We start from the raw sequence: 23,657 nt of genomic DNA on the forward strand, positions 1-23,657 counted from the left end.
GCATGGTTTTCGAATTTTTTAAGGCTTTGAATAACTTAAAAATAAAAAGTTGTAACTGAATATTGTAGGAGAAACATATTTGAGTTAGGGCCATATGAAGTAATTAGCTTAGCTTAGCTTAGTTGACTACTCATATCCACCTTAAATTATTGAACTTGAAGTGCTTAGATATGACCATTCATTTAAAGCTTTAGATAAAATATTTGATTGGACTTTGTTCAAATTACACACTTCAAATTCCATGATCGCTGGCGTGGCTAAGCAGAACATGTTCTACCTCGCCAATGGTTGCTACTCCGTGATTGATCGAGGCCATCAGTTTTGTGCAAGGGCCAAAAGAATGGTGCTTGGGACTAGCTGTTCATTCACAATGCACAAAACTCATGCTCTCCCTTTGAAAATTATCAATAACGGCGCCGGCCACGTCCTAGTAGTCAATGAGGAATGAAGGAGGGATTGTTAGTAGGATACTTCATAGGATCAATTAACAACCTTTTGTCCCTTCACATTCCAAAAAAGAATTTTGAAAAATTCAGAAAAATGGTAAGTCAATATCACTAACTATAGAAACCGTCTATACGTCTGCGAATCTATATTAAAATATCCAAGGAAAGGGTTGTGTTAGTAGGGGAAAGGTTCTAGATCAGGAACCATTTTGGTCAATGGTGCGATCGAGTTTTCCTACACTTCCTATGCTCCTAGATTTTTCTTAAGGAAACTCCTATTTATTCCTAAAACAAATTTTAACAAGATTTTAATTAGATTGTAATGTTTTCTTTAACAAATAAACAAAAAAAAATTGAAACAAAAGGATGGAGAAAAGCTATAGAAACATTTATCTTTTAATTCAATTAGGATTGATCTTTTAGAGCTCAATACTCAGCTGCATGAAAAATGTTCCTGAGTTGTTCATGCACTTTCGATCCAATGCACTTTCATAAAATGCAAAAAATATTTACCTTGAAACACAAATAATCATAGTCAGTTTTACTTTGTCAATGTTTAAATTTTAATGAAGGAATGGAATTTTTAGTTATGATCTTGTATTATTCATATGAATATTGAGCTCACTACCTTCTGCGGTGCATCATCCTGAACTTAAGCTGGACATCTCCTCTCCAATGCTCTCCAATGCAGTGCAAGTTGAAACGAAAAATCTTGTGTTGGTCCGGAGGGCGTAGTGCTAGCCCCAGCAATTCTGTCACTTGGAATAATTTTAAGTTTTCTATATTCAAACACTCAATTTCACTTTACACTGGACTTCCACGAATTTATATGTTAACAAGAATATCCGTTCATCAATATTTTTAAATACATTAGAAACAAAATAGTAAATTTTTAGGGCCATATGAAGTAATAATGAACCAAATTACTCAGTTTTTCATACTATCCGCTCAGTCAAGTAGCTCTATGATGTTCGAATTCTGGAAAGTATTCAGAAATAAATGAATGGTTTCCTGCTTCATTTTATTTTTTTTTCTTATTTGAAGCTGCAGCTTGTGAGCTACAAACGCTTGTTCATAATAAACCCGTTTGTTCATAATTACCCCCTTATTTATGGGGTATTTTGTGTTTATATCCGAAAGTTAAAAGCCAAATAAATGTGTCGTGTTACCATAGTAAGAAACAATCAATTTAATCAATTTATTAGCTCTACACAGTCTTGAGACACAAAAGACAGTTCAAATTAAAATAAAAGTGTTCATATATTCAAGACATGTTTTACACCACATGCAAATCACTGTCTCCGAACCTGTCTGCTAGAATCAAAAACACAAATTCAATTTGTAGCAAAGTTCTATTGAAATATGGTTCCGAAACCTCTCAGGAAAGGTGAAAATCTCAACAGCCCTCCTCCTTGCAGGGACAAGTTGGTTGTCAGTAAAACAAAAGTGGAAAAAGCACAACTAGCTAGAACGTTATTTTCATCGACTTGTACTGTGCATTCTGGAGGTTTTGTTTCGCTTCCAGCTAAAAGCTTCTGACGTACATGGTACAATATTAAGCACGTCACTTCCGGCGAATCTTGGCTCGGTACCATGTCAGACAACTTCCAGAGCAACTTCCAGCCTCAGTTGAGTTGAGTCGAGAACAGGAGCGATGGGAAAATAGAACAGGATATTTGCTAGCTCTGTACCTGAATAACTTTTTTTCCTCTTTTTTTCTGGCTCATTCATTCTTTTATGGTTTCTTTTCAACAACCAGAAACTCTACCGCAAGAGCATGTCCTGGATAAGATTTACCTCGGAATAGTTCTATGAATATAAATATCCTGACATGTGCTACATGCCTACAACTGACAGCTTCGAAGCTTTGAGCGCTGGGTTATAAATAGAAGTTCCATTTTGTGAGCAAACTAGATGATAGTTTATGGTTTATGAATGATTGTACATAGAGGAGCGGTGAAGCGGAAAGTTTTTTAGTTGTGAATTAAAACAGTAATCAAAACCTAGAAAAAAATTAAATCAAAATTTCAAATTTAAACAAATTGATTCAATCCAAATAAAATTTCAAATTTCAAACGTTTTTTTGACAGAAATTTTTGCTTTAATTTTAGGATTTATGTTTTATTTATTAAAATCAATAATTATTTTTAAATTATCACCTCTGCTTTCAATGTCAATAAAAAGGATTCTTTTCATTTGTTAAAATTCTTTGAAAAAAAAAAACAATTTTCATTATTTCACACTTATTAAGGTTTACCATTTCTTGTAGAGACATAAATTCCGTGATCAATCTGCAACATTTTTTCCAATAATAACCTAATCAACTTTTAATTGGCAAAATGGTATCTGAAACCTTAAAGGATGACAAAAATTTCACATCATATAATCCTTGCAGACAGTTCATCCTTAATTCATTTTCCTTTCAAAGCAAATGTAAATTCCTGCAACAATTTTGTGTTACACCAGCTCAATAAAAGCTTCAATCAGCTCAGAAATCTCAGGAATTTCAGAGACCAGATTCATTCACTAGCCTACCAGCAACAGGTTTCAATTTACGAGCCCCAACTGCCGGTAGCGATGAAGATAATCTTCAGCCATTAATTCGGTTCCCATTTCATTTCCTGCCAGCAATCGTCATATCGTCGGATTCATAGTCTCTCGGTTTGCTGCATTTCTGCCAGGCATCATCTACCCGACATCATGAAGGAAGTAAGGAAGCAAGCAAGCAAGCCAAGGAACTTTCCCGAAAACGACAGTCTATCTTAATGGCGTAATCAAAAATAGTCGTAGAGCGATTCCGGGCTGAACACCGGTGATACGCTATTCTGAGCTTTGGTGCACAGTGGGAGAAATTATTCTTCATTTCAAATATGGAAAGAATAATATTGCTCCGCAATTCAATTCTTTATAATGGAAGAATTGGATACCAACCAAAAATTAATATTCTTGCATGGCGACCGTTAAAAATTAGTTCCCTAAGTTTTAACTCAGTATCACGTGAGTTGGATGACTTGTCTTGTCTTTATTACGAGAGTAAGATGTTTGGGCGTTAAATCAGAATAATATTGTGTCCTGTTAACAATATACGCCCTAAGTTGATAAAAATAATCGGTCCTCCAAACTCAAAGAGCTCTAACTTGTCTTTCCCTAGGCCGAAATTCACCAAATAACTTTAGATCAATAACTTAATGTGTAAAGTTCAATTATAACACCATTTATTTGGTACACTTTTCAGAAATTTGGGTATCGTAATGGAATGTAGAGGAGATTTTTGAGAAATTGCGTCTACCAAATTTTATAGTTAATTCAACTTCTGAGTTCTACACAGCAAAAATTATTTCCTGTAAAATTACGCAAATGTCTTGTAACTAAAAGGAGCAGGACATTTACCGTAATTTACAGGTCGAAAACATGACTACGTGACATTCAATTTTTAGTGTACAACTTTTTTACAGGACATTTGCTGTAATAATAAATGAATCTACGTTAACTTTCAAGGAAAACAATTTAAAATTACAGGTTTTGTTAATTACAGGGGATTGCAGTTGCAGGTTGCAGTATTCAGAGACACGTAATAGTCAAATTTTTTTTTCTGTGTATATTCTTCATTTCCTATTGAATTTTTAGGAGTGTGTTCGAAAAAAAATGCAACACTTTGTTTTGTGAATTACTTTTGAATGCATAATAGATACAAATTGAAGAAATTTTCAGAGAAGTTCCCTAGTAATGTAATATGTCTACACAGATTTTATTGTTAACGTTGTAATTTAGAACTAATGACACCAATCTTTAAATTTTAACGGTATAGAAATTTTATTTTTGAAAACTTGTACATAAACAGAGGTTTTTAAAAAGCTCTAGAACGAACATATTTCAGCTGTAGTATCTTCACTGGTACGGACTCTCTTTCAGGGATTTTTCTACAAATTGGTTATCTCTTTTTCATTTCTATTTTTGATCAAATTGATAGCTCTAGATAGAATTTTGAAACGTTATTTTAAAAAACCTTTAAGATGAGGGCAAATTATTCAAATAAACATTATTTTTCTTAATCATTACTTGAGTAAAGACATGGTTATTTCATAGAAAACTATTGAAACCGACATATTACATTATTTAAAGACTATATTAGTGATGGGATAGTCAATGAAAAAAGTATTTCCCATTTTATATGATCCAACAATTCAGGAACATAGTTTTAAATAAAGGTCTAGGGAGCAATGAATGACTTTTACTCATTTGTGCTGTACTTCATTTCGCGATATATCTTTCGGGAAAAGTAAGTTTCTTTGTTTGAAATGATTTGAGCAGAATGTTTAATGTGAAAAAATAACGATTGAAGCAAATGGTAAATATTCAATTATTAGACTGTATTTTAACATCAAATGGAAACGAAAATATAAGAGTTACTATGAACATCTGAAGGGTACCTTGAAGAAGTTGCATTTTAAAATCATTACATATCAATTAATTTTATTATTTGAAGGCATAACGATTTACACAATTTACCTTGCGTCTTACCTGACGTCTCTCGATTGAAAAAAAAAATACAATTTCAATTTTTCACAACGTAACTACTTTAAAACAGAATGGAAAAGGTTAAAAATATCGTTTTCTTCAAGGAGAAATGATAGTTTTAGTTTAAGTATAAAGAATATGCTTAGAAATATTTTCTCATATGCAGTTTTAAGTCATCTTTAAATTTTGTGAAGAATGTTAAACAAACATTTAAGGGGGGAGTAGGTTCTAACACTTTCAAAAATCGTTTTTTTTTATTTTCTTATTGTAAAACATTTCAAGAATGTTGTGTCAAATTTTCAAGTCAATCGAAGCAAAACTGTAGAAATTATAGGCCTTTATCTCCTCTAATCTAATACTGCAAGAATACTGCAAGCAGAAACTTCAAACGCGTTTTTCTCGAAAGCATATTTTAAAGTCAGTGGACATCGTCATTTGAAAACTTCTTCACCGATTCTTTTCAAATTTAGAACATATTTACTACATATAAAATATCAAACCTCAACGATTTTTTTTCTTTTTTTCCTTTGGGGAGATTTTTACTTCAAACAGCCACAAAAATTTCACAAAAAATTTTTTTAAGTTAAATAAAATCATTGGGGTCCAGAAAAGCATCTATTAAAAATATTTTGCTCAGATTTTTTAACTTCAGACGATTCTGTGCTGAGATACAGTGTCAACCGCAAATCCTGTTTTCTAAAAGGCATCCTCGAAAGTGCTCCGTCACCAGCTCATTTTTCAATATTTTTCTACAAAAAAAAATACTAAATGTTCTTTTAAGAATGATTTGTATAATGTAAAAAATTTGAATACATTTGTTTGAACGATAGCTCTAAAAACAATTCGTGAAAATGGTGTTTTTTTACCCGTTAGACCCTACTCTCTCCTTAAATGCTTCACTCAAAACACAAATATGTATATTTTGAGGGAAGTATCATGGGAATGTAGAATCATTTTATCATTTTTAAAGAATTGACATAGAGTCTTCTATTGACATAAATACACCCCCATGAAAAAGGGAAACAGATTTTTTAAATTTTCAATTTTTGTCACAGATCAGGTTAGAAATCTGTTCATTTCAAATTTTCGCAATTTTTCAAAGGAATCTTAACATATTCAAGCTTTAAAAAGTGTATTTTGAAATTTTCTGGATGAACTATGACCAGAAATAAAAAAAAAGTTAATTTTGAGAGCACAATAAAAAAAGATTTTGATCCCGTGATGTTTTTTTTTATACAAACAGTGTGTTTGATAGAAGATGGTTTCTTTTTTAACTCAGCAAATCGTGCTGTTCTATTGCAAATTCAGTTAAAAATATTTGAAATTTCTGAAAAAATTTCAAGATAAAAAATAGTAACTATCGAAATCAATACACTTTGAATATGAGGATTGACGAATTGCTTCAGATCAAATGCTATTGAAGTATCACTCAACACCTCACCTTACGCATTCTGAACAGACTCGAGTTTAAAGTAAAATTTACAAGACGGAGCAAAACGTTTTAATCAAAACATGACAAAGCAGCAATCTTCAATTATATCCATCGCCTTTTTAGATTATTTAGCCACAAATAACATAGGTCTTAAAAATATACACATTTACCCTCAATAAAAAATACCTGATTTTGACTAAATTTCTTAAAACTGAAATATATAGAGTAATTTATGGCTTCGGAAACTAATTTGACAATGTTTTTTATAAGGAGTCTCTGGAGCCACCATTTCATGATGTTTGGATATAAATTTTTTAATTAGATTATCTGAAGTAATGTCAATATTTTGTTGAATCCATCATCTTGTCTTGGAAGCTATTTATTCAGTAATTAATATTTAGCAGTAATCGGAGAGCGATTTAACTAGAATGCTTACGATGATATACAAAAAACTATATTACACTAGCTGATCCCGTACGAACCTCGTTTCGCATTTAACTTTTGAACTGATGATTTTGTATTTGGTTTGTAATTGGGACGAATTTCCACCAACAAATTGCTTAAATTACTAAACAGAATTTGCAAGCGACCTATTTGCTTGTCTACCAAACGGAAATTTAAAATAATAAATTGATTGACTTTCGAAAAAAACACCCACGTACGATTTTTTGTCATTTTTGGATGCATTACAACGAAATTATGTTTTAAATATTTTAACGATAATATTAACGACCCCTTTTCTGTCGTCTGATTAAAAATTTTAATTCATAAATCAATTGTCCGTTTTGTAAAACACCCGTGAATGAATTTTTTTCTTGATGTCATGCATAATAAAACAATTATTGCAAAAACATTAAACAGTAAATGTGAACGACCCCTTTTTCTGTCGTTTAATAGAAAGTTTGTTATCAAGAATCGATTCCTCGTCCTGCAAAACTCTCATGTTTAAATTTTTGCCTCGTTATGATGCCTAACAACGTAATGATTACAAAAAAAATCGAAAATATTAAGACGAACTCTTTTACTGATTCCTTGTCAAAATTTGATACGTGAAATCAATAACATGTGCTTTAAAACTTTTGTTTGGGAATAGAAATCGGTCCTTTTCAACAACGAGCTTTCGACACGGCGCAAACACCGACGGCGCAAACACCGACGGCGCAACTATCGACGGCGCACCAACCGACGGCGCATCTACCGACGGCGCGTGGGGCGCCTGAGGCGCATGAAATATTTCAATTCTATTGAAATCAGGATTCCGCGAAACTCTTTGGCGGGAGACATGGCGTTCTATGCACCGCAAAAAGATCGGCTTGGGCATATCGAACCGCCATCACATCGTTCACTTCGGATTGTTCCAGCACGACGAGTAGACGGCCAGGCCGCAAGTTCAAAGTTATAATTCTTGTTAAATGTTAAGTGTTTAGAATAAATGAGTACCTAGTTATTAAAAAGTCGTTTTAAAAGCTAAGAATAAAAGAGTGTTGTCAATGTGCAAATAAACTGTTTGAGTAGTGTAGCAAGTTGTGTCATCATTTGACCGCAAAAGTGAACCAGAAAACTTACCCGAAAATTTGAGAGCTAGTGTCCGCTAAAGTAATGTCTGGGAATCACCCACTGCAACCCTGAGCCCTCGACAACTTTCATGTGCAAATTTTCATTATAATCCGATGTATAATCGCGACAATGGGGCTTATTCTGAAAGTCACGTGACGTGATGTGCAAAATTTTACATCGTTGTGCCGACTCCAGAAATCACTCTAGGCTAGAAGTTTCAGCTTAAATGTCCTGTGATCGTTTTTTTTGGAGCTCATTCAGACTAACGTTTCTACTCTGAAACGTTTCCTGGAGTCAGGATGAAGAAGTGAAATTTTGTGATTCACGTCACTCGACTCGCAGAAAAACCTCCAATATAGCAAAAACGGTGAACAGATAATATGGACGTCCATTTTTGCCGACCCCTGACTCGAGATTTGAAATCTGAAACAATTGAGCGTCTCTCAAAACTTCTATGTGGAAATTTTCATCTCGCATATCGCAAAACATTGAACAGTTGATATGGACGACCCCTTTTGCCGACCCCCTCTAAAAAATCTGATAACTGGAATCGATTGTCCGTTCCCTAAAACCCCCGTCTGCAATTTTTCGTCTTAATCCAATGCATAATAACGCCAATATAGTGAAAACATTGAAAAGTTGATATGGACGACCCCTTTGGCCGACCCCTGACCCTGAATTTTATATCAGGAATCGATTGCTCGTCCCTCAAAACGCTCATGTGCAAATTTTCATATCAATCCAATGCATAATAACGTCAATATAGCAAAAACACTGAACAGTGCATATGGACGACCCCTTTTGCCGACCCCTGACACAAAATTCAATACCTGGAATCAATTCCTTATCTCTTAAAACCCCCAAATGCAAATTTTTGTCACAATCCGATGAAACTTTTGTCTTGTATGGACGACCCCCTTTAGAAGGGGTCATCCGAAAATCTGAAAACATTTTCCATCATTCCTGGTTCTAATGAACATCCATGCCAAATTTCAGCTCTTTAGCTCTTAAGACGGGTGAGCCTATAGAGGACATACAAACAAACATACAGAAATTGCAAAATCAATGTGATATTCTAACTCAGGACACAAAAATTAGTCTAAATTCTAATGTCAACCCCAGACTATTTTTTGGCTGTCACCCAGTGTTATCATTCGAAACTTTTTTTTTGTAGAGTTTGTTTTTATCTACAGACAGCATTCTTGCTTTATCGGATAGACGACTTCAACAAAGCCTGTAGAAAGCACGTGCTATTCAAATTTAACAAAATTTCAGGGCAACATCGAATACTTTAAAAAATCAAACAGAGAATACGACAAAAAAACTAACAGAATTACTAATGTATGTGTGTCATATTTTTATGTGAAGCGAGACCTTCAACGTATTTCATTAAAATAACACAACAAACTTTTAAGGCTTCTATGTTTTAAAGAATTGTAATTTGTTGATATAATTAAAATGGATATTTTCAAAGGAATATTCTTCCACTGAGATTCATTGATTAAAATTCTCTTTTGTTTTTTTTTCATACTTCCTCGCAGTTAATAATATTTTTACGTTCTCAGCATGATTAAAGTTTGTCCGCGTTTTAGTTTTTAATGTTATTTTCCTGTTTGCTACCAGACATGCTGAGAACAATTAGCGTCCATTAGCAGGGGACTCAAATGAGCTTTTTGGTATGGGAGAGTGTGGTGGAAAAAATGCCAATTTCAGTCCATGTTTTTTTCGTTCATAAAAATAAAAGTGAATAAAAATCAGCCTCTACTCTAATCATGAGTTCTAAATATTTCAACGCCATTGGCATAAGATGTGAACGCTACCAGCGATGATTCGATTTGAGACCGCCAACATTAACCTGCTAGTGCATCCGCATTGCGTTTTACTAAGCTTTCAGATTGCTCGACTTAATCCGGGTTTATCCGGATATTTTATGCGAAGGGTAATGTGCATTTTTGGTGATGAGCCATGCAGAAAGACTATGGAAATTAACCCTCGTTCTCCATCTGCCTCAGGTGGTTTAGCTGTCGGATGGGTAAGATGAAGGTAATTTATTGTTGTGAGTTCGATTCTCCTCGACGGCAACTTTTTTTAAATTTTCTTGTGTCCTGGATAAATTATCCAATAGGATGAAAATCCAACAAACATGATTCTTGTTTCGATTGAATGTTTGTATGTGGTGGTCCTGCATCAGTCGAACTAGAGTCTTCATGCCAGTGACGGGGAAGCAAACATATCATCTTTGGCGCCAAAGCCGTGCAAAAGGGGGGTGGGGGGGGGGGGGTTAGGGGTTTAAAATACACCCCTCCCCCCCACCTCATAGAGATTTTTTTTCAAGTAAAATTTTCAGTTCAAGAAATGAATTTACCGTTGTAACGGGAAACTTCTACAGCCCAAAAGCTACTTAACACATTCGTCGCCACGCTCATTTTGGTAGTTTTACTAGCCGGGCCCAAAGAAATTCTGGGAGCGAGAAAGAAAAGAGGGAGAGTTCCCAGTGGCTAAACTGAGCGGCTAACTTGAGTAAGAGAGTGTCACCCGTTTTTTGATGTGACGGGGCCTCCCAGGAAATACACCCGTCACGCAAATATGACGGCCATGGTGACAAACGTGTTTTAAAAGTAAGTGTTGACAAACATGTCAGCAAATTGGCTCGCCTCCGGCGGAATTTAGTCTTATATCACTCTAGGCCTAGGACATTGCATTTTACGATGCTGTATGACGTTCAGAAACTGCTACTAATTTTTATTTAAAACCTTTTGCATTAAAACTCAAATCTTGATACTCAAAAATCTTACCTCATCTTTGAAATGGGGTTTCTTTACGAAATGTTACTCAACAAGTTCAGAATTTGAAATCTTATGATTTACTTCTTACGATACTCAACAGAATCAGTAAATAACATCTGAAATCTAGTATCCATTACTTCGTTACAAATCATTTTGATTCTAAACAACCGATTATGTTATTTCAAATCTCATGCTGATATGGAAAATTCTTCGATATCCAATATCACCCACAATTCTATTTTGTGATTATTTTTCTTCTAAATGCTCAACTCCAATTTCTTAAGGGTTTTGATAAATTACACAAGTCCACAAAATTCACATTTTTCCGAGGTGCAAACAATGTGAGAACTTTTTTTCTATCAGCGTATTTTTAATAACTTTTATAAATAGAATCATGTAAGAAATTTCAAATTTAAAATAAAGGTTCAAAATCAATGATCAACGTTTCAGGAGACCGCCAGTAATTTTGACTTCTGCAAAAATAACGTTACAGATTTTTTTTGTTAGGTTTTCCCTATTCTGTAATGTGGGAGAATTTTACAAATTATTAAAGAAATTTTAAAGCAAACTGAATTTCCTATGTTTTTAAAGGAATTTTCAAATTAGAAGTTGGAGTTTTGAAGTCTTCAACAAATTTGTTAAATGAAATAAAATCTCTTTAAAACTTTCCTTAGTAAAGTCTGAAATACTTCTAGTGATATCTTTTCAAATTTCCAAATATTGTATAATTTAAGTTTTTGGCATCACTGTATATCTGGAAATAGCTTATCTAGGCAAAACATTAATGTTTGATTGAATTGAGGAATATTTTTGATATAATTTGTACTCTGACTTGGATCACTGGCAGCCTTGAAACAAAATTATATAAATTGAAGTTGTTATAAAATTAAATTGAATCACCAACTATGTGTTTTGAATAAATTCTCTTAAGTTCAATAGTTTCAATTCAATCAATGTCGAATTAACGACAATTAAATTCGAATTTATTTTCTGGTGTTTCGAAAGTATTCATTCCAATTTTTTTAGTTTTTTTTTATTTTGATTTTTGATTTTTTTTTTGATTTTGATAAATTTTGAATCGTAACAGTTTTTTTTTTAGTTTGTGTGATGGTCATAAGTAGGAAAATTGTTTAAGAAATAAATATCCATATTCATTGTGCATTTTTCGTGTTGATATTACATCTATCTGAACTTGAATTTCGAAACCCCCTCCCCCCCATGAACGGGTCCTTCGCACGGGCCTGTTTGGCGCAATGCACATTTCAGATCATTTTTGGCATACAGTTAGCTCCGATAAGGACTTAAATTTACAAGCTCTTCTTTAGGTGTAGAAATGTTAGTTAAAAAATCGAACTATTATAGTGTTAGCCACTCACCATGGGTTAAAAAAGTAATTTTTATTGAATTCAAGCCCCAACCACCCAGTGTGCCACCCAGTAACTGATGTCCATATGACTCTGCAATCATGATGATACGTACCGCCGATTTGGCATCCCGCTTGGTTGACAGCTTCCGGTGGAAAATTTTGGCCGGTTCGGTTTCGTTTTCACTTTCGGAAGACTCATCTCCGGAGCGTGGACTTCCCGGTGCTGCGGCCATTCCCCAACGAGCAGGTCAGTTAGCAGCTTCTGGGTGCGTCTTTCCGAGGGACGAGGAATGAGTTGGGAATTGGTGGATGGTACGCTTTACTGATAAAGTGAACTTTTTTTTTGCTGTCCCTGTCTTTTTCGTCTCGATAGTACTATTTCCGAGGAGTGACCGGATGAATGCACTGATGATAATGATGGTTTGCGCGGCCCGGAAGCGATAAGTTTTTTTTATTTCTGTTTGCCTTGGAATTTCGGTTGCCTCTTTTTTCGGAAGCGCTGCTGAGGATGACCGTACTAATTATGTTTGCTTACAGTGACAAATGGTTTTAATTTATTCTGATTTTCATAAAGCTTTGCTTTGAAATATGTTGACCATTGCCGAGAACCTTTCGTTGATTTTCTGGAAGGGAAGAGAAAAAAGATTTTGTAAATTTTAATTTATGAACGGACGCTGCATTGAGTAATTGAGCAACTCATTAAATTCATTTTATTTTTGGTAAGTAGGGAAGAATTTCACAAAGTGGTCAATTTTCGGTAAAACAATAAATTTTGGAACTCACTGTTCTTCTCAAACCAACCAACTTTAACAACATTTTAAACTTCAAAGAATTGTTAAGAATCTTCTAGAAAATATAAATTTCTATAGTTTATTATCCCATTTTTTACTAAATGAAAAATTGAAAATTGTACCTTAATGAAATTTCAAAACTTTTCCTCATTTTTAAAAAGAAGTAAAAGAAACAACGGCGTAAAACTGCAATAGTGTTACATCAATTATGTTACTTGAAAACTGAGGTTTGAAGTCAATAACTGTTAAATTAAGTCATACGTAAATCTTTCTTCTAAAAAAAATCGTTTTGAAAAATATTTTTTAACCTATGATCCTATGAAAGAAGTTTTATAATAAGTTAAAGTATGGTCATCCAATTATGGTTATTTTTTCCAGAAATTTATCGAGAGTTCAGTAAATATCACTGGAAATTTGAATAACATTTATTCAATCATGATTTTTATAACATGCTGTCAAGTAAGTATAAACTAACCTATGACGAAAGATTTGATTTGTTTTCATTTGATGAAAGGTAAAATTTTTACAGATCTATGATTAAAATTAAAAACAGGAATTCCATTCGAAAAAAAATCAAGCGATTAATCTGGGCGCCATACAAATCTAACGAATAAAAAAAATCATGTAAACTTAAATTAAACAATTTCAGTGTTTTGGAAAGAATTATTTTTTAAAGAAATGTTGAATGCATGATGTTTGACATTTTTACATTTTAACGATTTTTACGATTAACGATTCTATTAAGTTGGTCTCTGGAGCCATTATTCAACAATAAAGGTTTGAAAATCGAAATATTTCTTTGTCAATCCTTTATATATTTTTTTTTGCATTAAAATACAGAAAAAAAAGGTTGAAATAACTTTGTTACCATCTAGAAATGATCAATTCAGAATTTGTAGAAACCCTCTGTTTTATTCAAGATGTGAAATAATTAAAAAATGTAGCTAGTCTAACAATCTCTGGGGCCACAATTTCAATACATTTTAACATTTTGAGTGCCAAAATTTTATGACTCAATCAGGACTTAGTAACTGGAAGCTACAGAATAGTAAATCTTCAAAAATAGGTCTGCGAGTCTCTGGAGCCCCCATTTTAGAACGTACGATACTGCTTACTTAGGATTTAGTTTTTAAAAAAGCTACATGTTGCTTTACGAAGGTGCAGTGAAAAGAGATTATTTTACTGTTAGCTTCCTACTTGCAGAAGAATCTCTGCAGCCAACATAGATGACCAAATAAAATTTTCGAAAAAAGTAGCTTAGCAATGGAATAAAGTTGTCGAAAGTCTAAATTCGTTCGCTAGAGCTTAAAAAATTATATTTCTTATTTCTTTTTGCGGCCTACTACACTCCCTCACATCAAGAAGCTCATTTGAGCCCCCTGGTAATGAACGATAACTGTTTTCAGCACGTCTGGCAGCAAAAACCGAAGAAAAAAAACAAATCGCGATCAACATTTAATCATTCTGAGAATCTAAAAGAATTTTTTGAAACAAGAGAATGCAACGATACAAAAACTAAACCTTACTACATGAATCTCAGTGGAAATATATTTGGTTTTAAGCGATGCATGCGTTCTTTTATTTAAGATGCAAACAAATAAACAAAAAAAAAAAACAACAAATAAAAAATGAAACAAATAATAAAAGAGATGAAAATTTTTTACCTGAACTTAATTACACTATTTATACAGTTCGCAAAATTTCAAAAAAGTTTCTAATTAAGTGGAAAAGACAGGCTGACTAAACATCAATTAAAATTTTTCTTTGAACTATTGCATTAGTTTCCAGACATTTCCAGGAAATTTTAAAAGAATTGTCATCCAAATCTAACTGTTTGAAATTTTTAAAAGAATAAGTTTTGTAGTTTTCAACGAATATGTTCAATGTATTTAGGCTTTAAGAATCGAAAGACATCTCCAAAGATTACTTAAGTAACGAAGAATATTTTATAAAGTTTTTATTTTTGAAATCAGAATATCGCGGAAAATTTCAATCTTATTTTGAATTAAGGGAGGGAATCAATTATATTTGAAATAAGTTTCTTTTAAAGGTTTGTTTGTGTATCAGTATAAATTTAATGACTTTGCTCAAAAGTTATCATATTCGGTTTTCGAGTCGACAAATCACCAACATTAGAGCCGATAGAAAAAATCTGACAATAGATTTGGACTTACAGCTTTAAATTGTTTCAGAATACTGATCTAGAATATTGAATGATACTAAAGGCAAAAAATCTGATTTGTTTGAAAATGTTATCCTGTTTAGATATTTGAATTTTATCTTATAGCATATTAAAAATAATTTTTGAAGATCACTTTTCCAATGGTTTATGCGAACTGGTTTCTGAAAATGTCGTATTCAATTTATTGTCATTTTTTTCATGAGCATTCAAACTCAAACAGATCGCTTCAACTATAAGCCATAGGGCAGCCATGGCTTTTTTCGTCAATAATTGATGTAGAATTCTGGATAAGGAACGTAAATTTTCATTCGATTTTTGATAGTGTTCTGGTAACATTTTAAGCGATATTCACAGGATAACATTCTTCGATTTGATGTTTGATTGACTCTAGATCTAGAGAGTGTTAAACAAGTTGGAATCCACTTTTAAACTTTTTGTTGTGAAAATATTTTTTTTTGAAATCATCTTGAACTATCATAAAATAAATTAAACAGGGTGTTAAAGATTTCATGTTCATGTAGTATCCATTTATTGTTCTTTTATTGTTTCAATATTCAGCTACAATCATTACTATTTTTTTGTTATTCAAAGTCGAAGAAAAAAAAATGAAAAGAAAACATGTTTCAAGATCTTGAAATTTCCAAATATATCCATTTGTACAACATATAGCTTATAACTTCAGCTTACTTATGCATTAAGAGGAATTCTTTTTTTGAGCACTTATTTATTTTGTTTTTTTATTTGTATTTGGGCCAATAATTGTTTTTACATATATATATTTGTAGAAAAGGGGGAGGGGGTTCTTACATTCTTTGTAAAATATATCAGAACTCGACATTAACCTTTTTTGTAAAGGGGGCTTCCATACAAAATTTTCAAAAACATGATCTAATTGGAACAATTTTTAGAGATCTTCCGGCAGAAAAAAATCTTACTTTTAAAAAACGACATCCAATTTTGGCTTTGCTTAGCTGTAATTCGTTTCCTTATGAATCGAACTCAAATTTTAATTGTTTGTTGTTAATTTGATCATCATTTGCATAGAACATACTTAGTCTGTCAAAATTTTCAGTTCTTCAGTATGATGGAATGATGATAAAGATGTTTGAAATGTGCGCTTCGGGTCATATTGACCCGAGCAGCTTTGGTGGGTTAAATAATAAGGGCACTCATTTATGTCAATAAAAATGACCCAAGCAACCAAAAGTTCGGATATCACTTGAGGAATGAACTCATAAGTTCACATAGAGCTGTACAAAAGATCTGTGGAACTTTTTTGCTGTTCAATATACTATTTCGAGGTCCACGGAACTTCATTCTCTATCAAGTTCAGTCAATGCTAAAAAAGCTTCAAAGTACTGTTTTGGATTCTGTATCTACTTTTTGAGAACTATAAAGTTGGTATGAAGAAAAACAATCTACTTGTTACGAACTTTTAATTTTTTCACGTGAAGTAGCTATCAAAGGGTTGCATGTCTTTTTGTACAGCTCAATAGTTCGTAAAAAAATTCTCTGTTGTACTCTTTTGTTAACTTGAAAGTTTTTAGTTATTTCCAACGGGCATTTATGAATTCTAAAATACTTTCAAACCGCTCCGACTTAAAGAAGGGAGGTGGGGAGCGGGGGGCTCCTATACAAAATCATTAAAAATATGGCAAAATTCCAAAATTTCCGCAAACTGCTGAACTGATCAACCACAAATGTGGTTGTAGCCGTTTCGAAGACTGGGGGAATATTTTCTTTAGTGCTTTCAAACCCCTCCACATTAAAGGAGGGGTGCCACCATACAAAGTTGATAAAAATATGAACAATTCGAAACATTTACGGAAACTACTGAACCGATCAACGTGAAATTTGGTGTGTAGCCGTTTTGAAGACCGGAAAAAATTACCCTTCAAATTTAGATAGGAGGGGCCATGTTCCCATACAAAATAATCAAATTATGACACAATTCGATCAATTTCCGGAAACTACTGACCGATCCGTTTTTAAGACCGGAAATGGTAGTACTTTCAAACCTCTCCAAATTAAAAATCGAGGGCCCTCATAGGTAATTAACAAAACGCGGACGACCTTAAGATATTCAGGAATATTGAATCACTTATGGACTGTGCAGCACTTCAAGCAGACATCTCGAATTTCCTGAATTGGTGCAGATGTCATGGAACGGTAGCTAATACTAGTAAATGCAGATGCATTACGTTCTGTAGAAGATGTTTATTGTCTGAAAGCGGTTTTCTGTGTTCTGGTACACGTAGCGTTTTAGAATAAGCCGTGGCAATTTGGACTTCTCATCAGGCAGTACAAATCGAAAGTCATCCAGAACTTAAAATACGTTTTTCCTATCTCTAAAGTTACTTATGCTAAATGAAGAGTCATGAAAAATTGTTTGTCCATTTCCTTCAATGCTATAGAGACGAACATAAACTTTATATAAGGCATTTTGCCGAAACGTTCTCGAGCCAGGTTTTGAAATTATTCGATCATACACAATCCACTTTTTAATTTCCTCATCTGAAGTTGCTTCAAAATAACTTAATGAAATATGAAACTTCAGTTTTGGGTCAACTCATAAACTTTGCACGTTATCTAGTCAATTATGGTGGCCCACGATTCCTTATCTTTTTTAAAATAAAACAATCCTTTTTTCAAAACAGTCAGAACTCGAAGAAATATTATTTAAAAAATTTAAAAAAATGCCTAATGATGTAAAATGTAGAAAACTTGACCATTAATTTTTTTCTTTTTTCTTTTAAAATAAAGAAGTAATGAAGCAAAGAAAAAATGGCCCATTAAACCCCACACTCCCCCATATAATTTTGAAAATCAATTTTTTTAAAGAAAAAGTGTTAATGTTGACAACTTTACCAAATAATTGATTAAAATATATGGATTCTCTTGTTTTGGAGATTTTTATAATATGTTTTGAAGCCAACAAATACTGCAAAATTTTGAAGACAAAAGGATTTATTTATATCCAATAAAGTTGTTTTTCAAAGCGTGCAAAAACAGTCGCGAGTGAGTGAATTCACGTCATAAAAAAGGAAACATTTTTTATTTTACGAGAAAAATTTAACATTTTATAACTAAAAAATAAAATCTGCTTCGAAAATGAAGAAACGATTCTGAAACACTAAATTTTTTAGAAATCGTTTGGAGCTGAGTTACAACAGCGCGAATGAGTGAATTCACGGCACAAAATTCGATTTTTTGTGAAATTTTATAAGAGAAATATGCTCTGGAAGCAGTTTTGACACTCCAGATAGTCGGATTTTTACAATTCGAACATAAATAATTTAGTTGTTTATTCAATAAATTTGTTAAATTCAAATAAAAATAACAAAAATAGTTTAAAAAAAAAATTTAAGCTGGATTTTCAAATAAAAACTGTGAGACACAGTAGTAATTCTAACAATTGGTTCCTCAATATGTTGCTAGTCAAAATTAGAAGAAAAAATAGGAAAAGGTACTGAAAATGTATGATTGTATAAGTCGAAATAACAACATATCACTTCTAAAATATCCATAAAATATGAAGGCTCTACAGAATGGTTCAGGATAACTTGAAATTTCGTGACATGAATTCAGCCCACTACCCTGTTCTTTTAAAACTGAGTGAATTCACGTTATAACTTTAAAAAGGTTTTACTTTGTTCGTTGTTGTTCAATCCAAAAGTTATGCACGTCAAATTGGGGGTAATTATTTTCTCTACAACTTGTTTGAAGACACCGATGTCTCTTTTCCACAGTGAGAACAGGAAATCAATGCAAAAAGTACTGAAGTCAAAGATGGTCCATTCTAGCATGAATTCACGTCACAAACGTAATCGAACGCAACACAAACAACTTAAATTTTTAATTTCCCACAATATATTCGTTCTGAAGAAAATTAAATTTGCGGCCGTTTGCTTTCTTTTCATTTTCCAGTAAATTGACTTCTAGAATGATAACAGTCCAGAAAAGTCCGGAAAAGCGATTTCACATCACGGTGGAATGTGTCAAGAGGTTTTTTTTAAAGAAAAAATGACTTACGTCATTTGACTCTGGTGGTATGAAAAGGAATATATTTAGTGCCGGTATGTTTTGTGTTTATCAAACACGTCAATAGCCCTGTAATATTTATGTTCGTTGCAGTTGCAAACCAAGCTTCAAACAAGTTGAAAAAAGAGCAAGAAACAACTTCGGGATAGTTTGATTAGCGCACTTTCAAGCCAAATCCAGAATGCCTATATAATGGTTGATATGATACAGTTATAGATCCTGGAGTATTTTGCCTTGAACAATAATAACTATTAATAGAAAATTATCAGGCGCAATATTTAACCCAAAAGGCAAACGCTTGAATTAATAAAGGTATAATCATCTTCTTTGGAAACTATAACTGGAACTGCGAAGATAATCTATTGACTTTTCGAGCATGCATGCATCCATTTTTGTAAAGACATCGCGCTTAAACACAATCAAATACACGAGTGTGAAGCTACCAGAAGTTCAAAATGGCCGACACCAGCATACTAACTGCTGTATCTAACACATGGCGGATCAACTAAGAAATATCTTAATTTTTCGCTTGACGCGTGTGCGCTTTACTAAGTAACGTAACTCAAATGTGATACATTTTATACAGACACTTCACTCTACAAAATTGTAAATAACACTTTCGTTAACTCAAAGATACTTAATTTGTAAAATTTTGACCATTGAGTTAAGAGACAGAGAGAACGCCAAACTTTGTTGTTTTCGGGCTTAGATTTCTTTGCGGTCCTTAATGTGTTATGCGATTCTCTGAAGTTTTGCATGTGATTTAAATGATGATAAAAAAATTGAAATGAAATTTTCTTCTTACTCTTAACATAAATGTTTTGTGGCCCTGAAAAGGGCCGTTTGAAAGCGTAGCTTCACACAGCAGTGCAGATTTACTTGGAGCTGGTGTACTTGGTGACGGCCTTGGTTCCTTCAGAGACGGCGTGCTTGGCCAACTCTCCCGGAAGCAGCAGACGGACGGCAGTCTGGATTTCGCGGGATGTGATGGTCGAGCGCTTGTTGTAGTGAGCCAGCCGAGAGGATTCAGCAGCGATACGTTCGAAGATATCGTTGACGAAGCTGTTCATGATGCTCATGGCCTTGGACGAGATTCCGGTATCAGGGTGGACTTGCTTCAACACTTTGAAGATGTAGATAGCATAGGATTCCTTCCTGCGGACCTTCCTCTTCTTCTTGTCTCCCTTGGCGATGTTCTTCTGGGCCTTGCCGGACTTCTTGGCGGCCTTTCCGCTGGTTTTCGGTGCCATTGTCGAGTTGTGGGGTAGATTCGAAACGAAACTGATGATTTCGGCTTGGGTTGCAGCTGCTTTTAAGCAGGCAAAACTCATTCAAAACGGTCGTTCCAATCGACAATTCTGTCTGTTTCCCCTATGTTTCCCACATTTATCTGCTTCATTCTACGCTGCTTCGAGGGTAGACTTTTCCCTCGTTTGCTTTATGACTCTTGCGTATACCTGCACGCGCTTAGGGTTGCCAAGAGTATATAAGCACCGACCCCGTTCCCGATTTCAACATTCTACATTCGTCGTTTCGTTTGTGTAAAGTTACTACAAACTCATCTCAACAAAATGTCTGGCCGCGGCAAAGGAGGAAAAGTCAAGGGAAAGGCAAAGTCCCGATCATCTCGTGCCGGACTTCAGTTCCCAGTTGGTCGTATCCATCGTCTGCTCCGCAAGGGCAACTACGCAGAACGTGTCGGTGCTGGAGCTCCCGTCTATCTGGCCGCTGTCATGGAATATCTGGCAGCTGAAGTGCTGGAATTGGCAGGAAACGCCGCTCGTGACAACAAGAAGACCCGTATCATCCCGCGTCATCTTCAGCTGGCCATCCGCAATGACGAGGAGTTGAACAAACTGCTCGCGGGCGTCACCATCGCTCAGGGAGGTGTTTTGCCCAACATCCAAGCCGTTCTGCTGCCCAAGAAGACCGAAAAGAAGGCTTAAACTGGAATCATCTCTACTCACAACCAAACCGCCCTTTTCAGGGCGACAAATATGTTTTCAAAGAGTTGGTTGATGCTTTTAAATTATTGATATACAGTTGATATTTTCTACTTACTAACAGTACTGAGATATATATTTGCACTTGTTTGATTATCATGTTACTAAATGTAAGGTTAAATGTGCAATCCGTGACGTCACCTAACTCAACTGCTGTGTAATTTAATTATAAGCTAATCTTAAACAATCAGTCTGTAGGACAGTAGTCAAGAAATTCAGAAATAAATAGATATTGTTTCAATAAACGTTGGCAAATATTTAGCGACCATCATCCCGATATTCAGTTGAATATTTATACCTGCAGTTTCTGAACCTCTAACTTTATTAAATGCAGGACATTCTAAATTTGCTTTCGTACTACCTCCATTCTGAATGAATAATATCAAAGTGTGATATAAAGGTGCCACAGACTCATTTGAATAATTTCTCTACCACAATCACTTCTTTAGAATTGGTAGGGACAGTTTTTCCGACTTATTCGTCTTATGAACGCTTTTGCCGATCTGATTATTCGTCAGATTTGTATCATTATCGAATGTTCCTTTAAAAAATAAGTTGTTCTCTCAAATTTACTGTTTATGTACTGTAGTGCTAGTCTTTTTTTAATATTACTCAAGTTTGAACTGTCGTCAGTACTCCGATGTCCCTGGTAGTCATTTCCGATACATAGAAGAACACTGAACGTTTGATCATCTCTTTTTTCATATTTGAAAATCAGGAATCTTGAGCTTTCTTATTCCTATTCAGGTGAAAATAGGAAAAATAAGAGGCTGAACATTAGACTAGTTCACTTTTCGGCTTTTTTCGCTGATCACAACGCCACTTACAGGGTTTGATCCTCATTCATTTTCAAGAACTCTGGCCGAGTTTGAGCTCATTTGAGTAAGTTTCCAGCGTGCGCTAGAAGTTTTATTGAAAAAAGTCCATTTTTCTGGAAAATTTTCGTAGATGTGTTCTAGCAAGCTGTTGTTAATATAAATTGATAATTTTATAGTGCTCGGTGATTGGTATGACAAGCATTCGTATGGACCTGTTTTAGATAATTGACTAAATCAAACAGAAAAAATTTAAAAATTCGTAAACTACCAACTTTTACAGAAAATTTACTTACAAGTTGAGAGCTTAAAATCAGTAGTAAATAGAAAAAAAATATTTTCGAAATTAACTTTTCATAAAAAGATAGCCTTATTTATAACCTTTAATTTGATGTATAACACTTAATTATCGCTACAGTACAAGCAAAGATATTCAAACATTCACATCACATTCTTTGAATCATAATGTTGTCTCCATTCAAGTTTTAGCATCATGCAACCTGCAAAACGTGGCATCAAGAGGACTTGCTTACAACTTGATCAAAGCGCGCGCTTTTTTTAACTCCTGGCCCCGTCATGGGGTACTTGATTGAATAAAATATCCTTTCTTGTGCACAAGTTGGTGTGGAGCAAACTTGAATCAAAAATGTTTTATCAAATCAAATTTGTTGCATAGATATTTGAATAACTTTGCTAGCACTCTTGCGATCATTAAGTGTTATACATCAAATTAAAGGTTATAAATAAGGCTATCTTTTTATGAAAAGTTAATTTCGAAAATATTTTTTTTCTATTTACTACTGATTTTAAGCTCTCAACTTGTAAGTAAATTTTCTGTAAAAGTTGGTAGTTTACGAATTTTTAAATTTTTTCGGTTTGATTTAGTCAATTATCTAAAACAGGTCCATACGAATGCTTGTCATACCAATCACCGAGCACTATAAAATTATCAATTTATATTAACAACAGCTTGCTAGAACACATCTACGAAAATTTTCCAGAAAAATGGACTTTTTTCAATAAATCTCCTAGCGCACGCCGGAAACTTACTCAAATGAGTTCAAATTTGACCAGAGTACTTGAAAATGATTGAGGATCAAACCCTGTAAGTGGCGTTGCGATCAGCGAAAAAAGCCGAAAAGTGAACTAGTCTACTGAACATATACTAAAATTGGAACGATACAGAGAAGATTCGAAAAACTCCTTGGAAAACTATTGGTGGCCCTGAAAAGGACCGTTTTTGGTAGCATTGATTCCATGATTTAACCTCCGAAACCGTACAGAGTGCGTCCCTGGCGTTTCAAGGCATAGACGACGTCCATGGCAGTGACGGTCTTCCGCTTGGCGTGTTCAGTATAGGTAACAGCGTCACGGATCACATTTTCCAGGAACACCTTCAGAACACCACGAGTTTCCTCGTAGATCAAACCGGAGATACGCTTGACTCCTCCACGACGAGCCAGACGACGGATAGCGGGCTTGGTGATTCCCTGGATGTTATCACGCAAAACCTTGCGATGACGCTTGGCGCCACCCTTTCCTAGACCTTTTCCTCCCTTGCCGCGGCCAGTCATTGTTGAAGATTTGTGTTAGGTTGTTAACGAACGGTTGAAACGAAACTGATGCCTGCTTTTCGTTAACGGTCTCCTTATATACCATCTTTCGAAATAAGACGCCATTTTGAATGTCGGTAGAAAGTGGAGGGGGAATTCATTCATTT

At 34.2% G+C, this 23,657-nt stretch overlaps 4 protein-coding genes across 5 annotated transcripts in view; 1 reads left to right on the top strand and 3 right to left on the bottom strand.

The window, feature by feature from the left end:
* The window catches only part of LOC129754924 (diacylglycerol kinase eta-like), a 453,200-nt gene that overhangs the window by 376,364 nt on the left and 53,179 nt on the right, over positions 1-23,657 (bottom strand). For both annotated transcript variants that reach the window (XM_055751191.1, XM_055751192.1), the window contains one exon: positions 12,219-12,728. In XM_055751191.1, the coding sequence (XP_055607166.1) occupies positions 12,219-12,338 (120 nt within the window). In that variant the 5' untranslated portion in view covers positions 12,339-12,728. The remainder of the gene's footprint in view (positions 1-12,218; positions 12,729-23,657) is intronic.
* Positions 19,995-20,369, bottom strand: LOC129753389 (histone H2B). Its single transcript, XM_055749207.1, has one exon. The coding sequence runs from the start codon at positions 20,367-20,369 to the stop codon at positions 19,995-19,997; it is 375 nt and encodes a 124-aa protein (XP_055605182.1).
* LOC129754942 (histone H2A-like) lies at positions 20,682-21,065 on the top strand. The gene has a single exon (XM_055751209.1). The coding sequence runs from the start codon at positions 20,691-20,693 to the stop codon at positions 21,063-21,065; it is 375 nt and encodes a 124-aa protein (XP_055607184.1). The 5' UTR covers positions 20,682-20,690.
* On the bottom strand, positions 23,200-23,511 carry LOC129754938 (histone H4). The gene has a single exon (XM_055751205.1). The coding sequence runs from the start codon at positions 23,509-23,511 to the stop codon at positions 23,200-23,202; it is 312 nt and encodes a 103-aa protein (XP_055607180.1).

Source organism: Uranotaenia lowii, chromosome 3, assembly GCF_029784155.1.
Source record: "Uranotaenia lowii strain MFRU-FL chromosome 3, ASM2978415v1, whole genome shotgun sequence".
NCBI classification, from domain to species: domain Eukaryota; kingdom Metazoa; phylum Arthropoda; class Insecta; order Diptera; family Culicidae; genus Uranotaenia; species Uranotaenia lowii.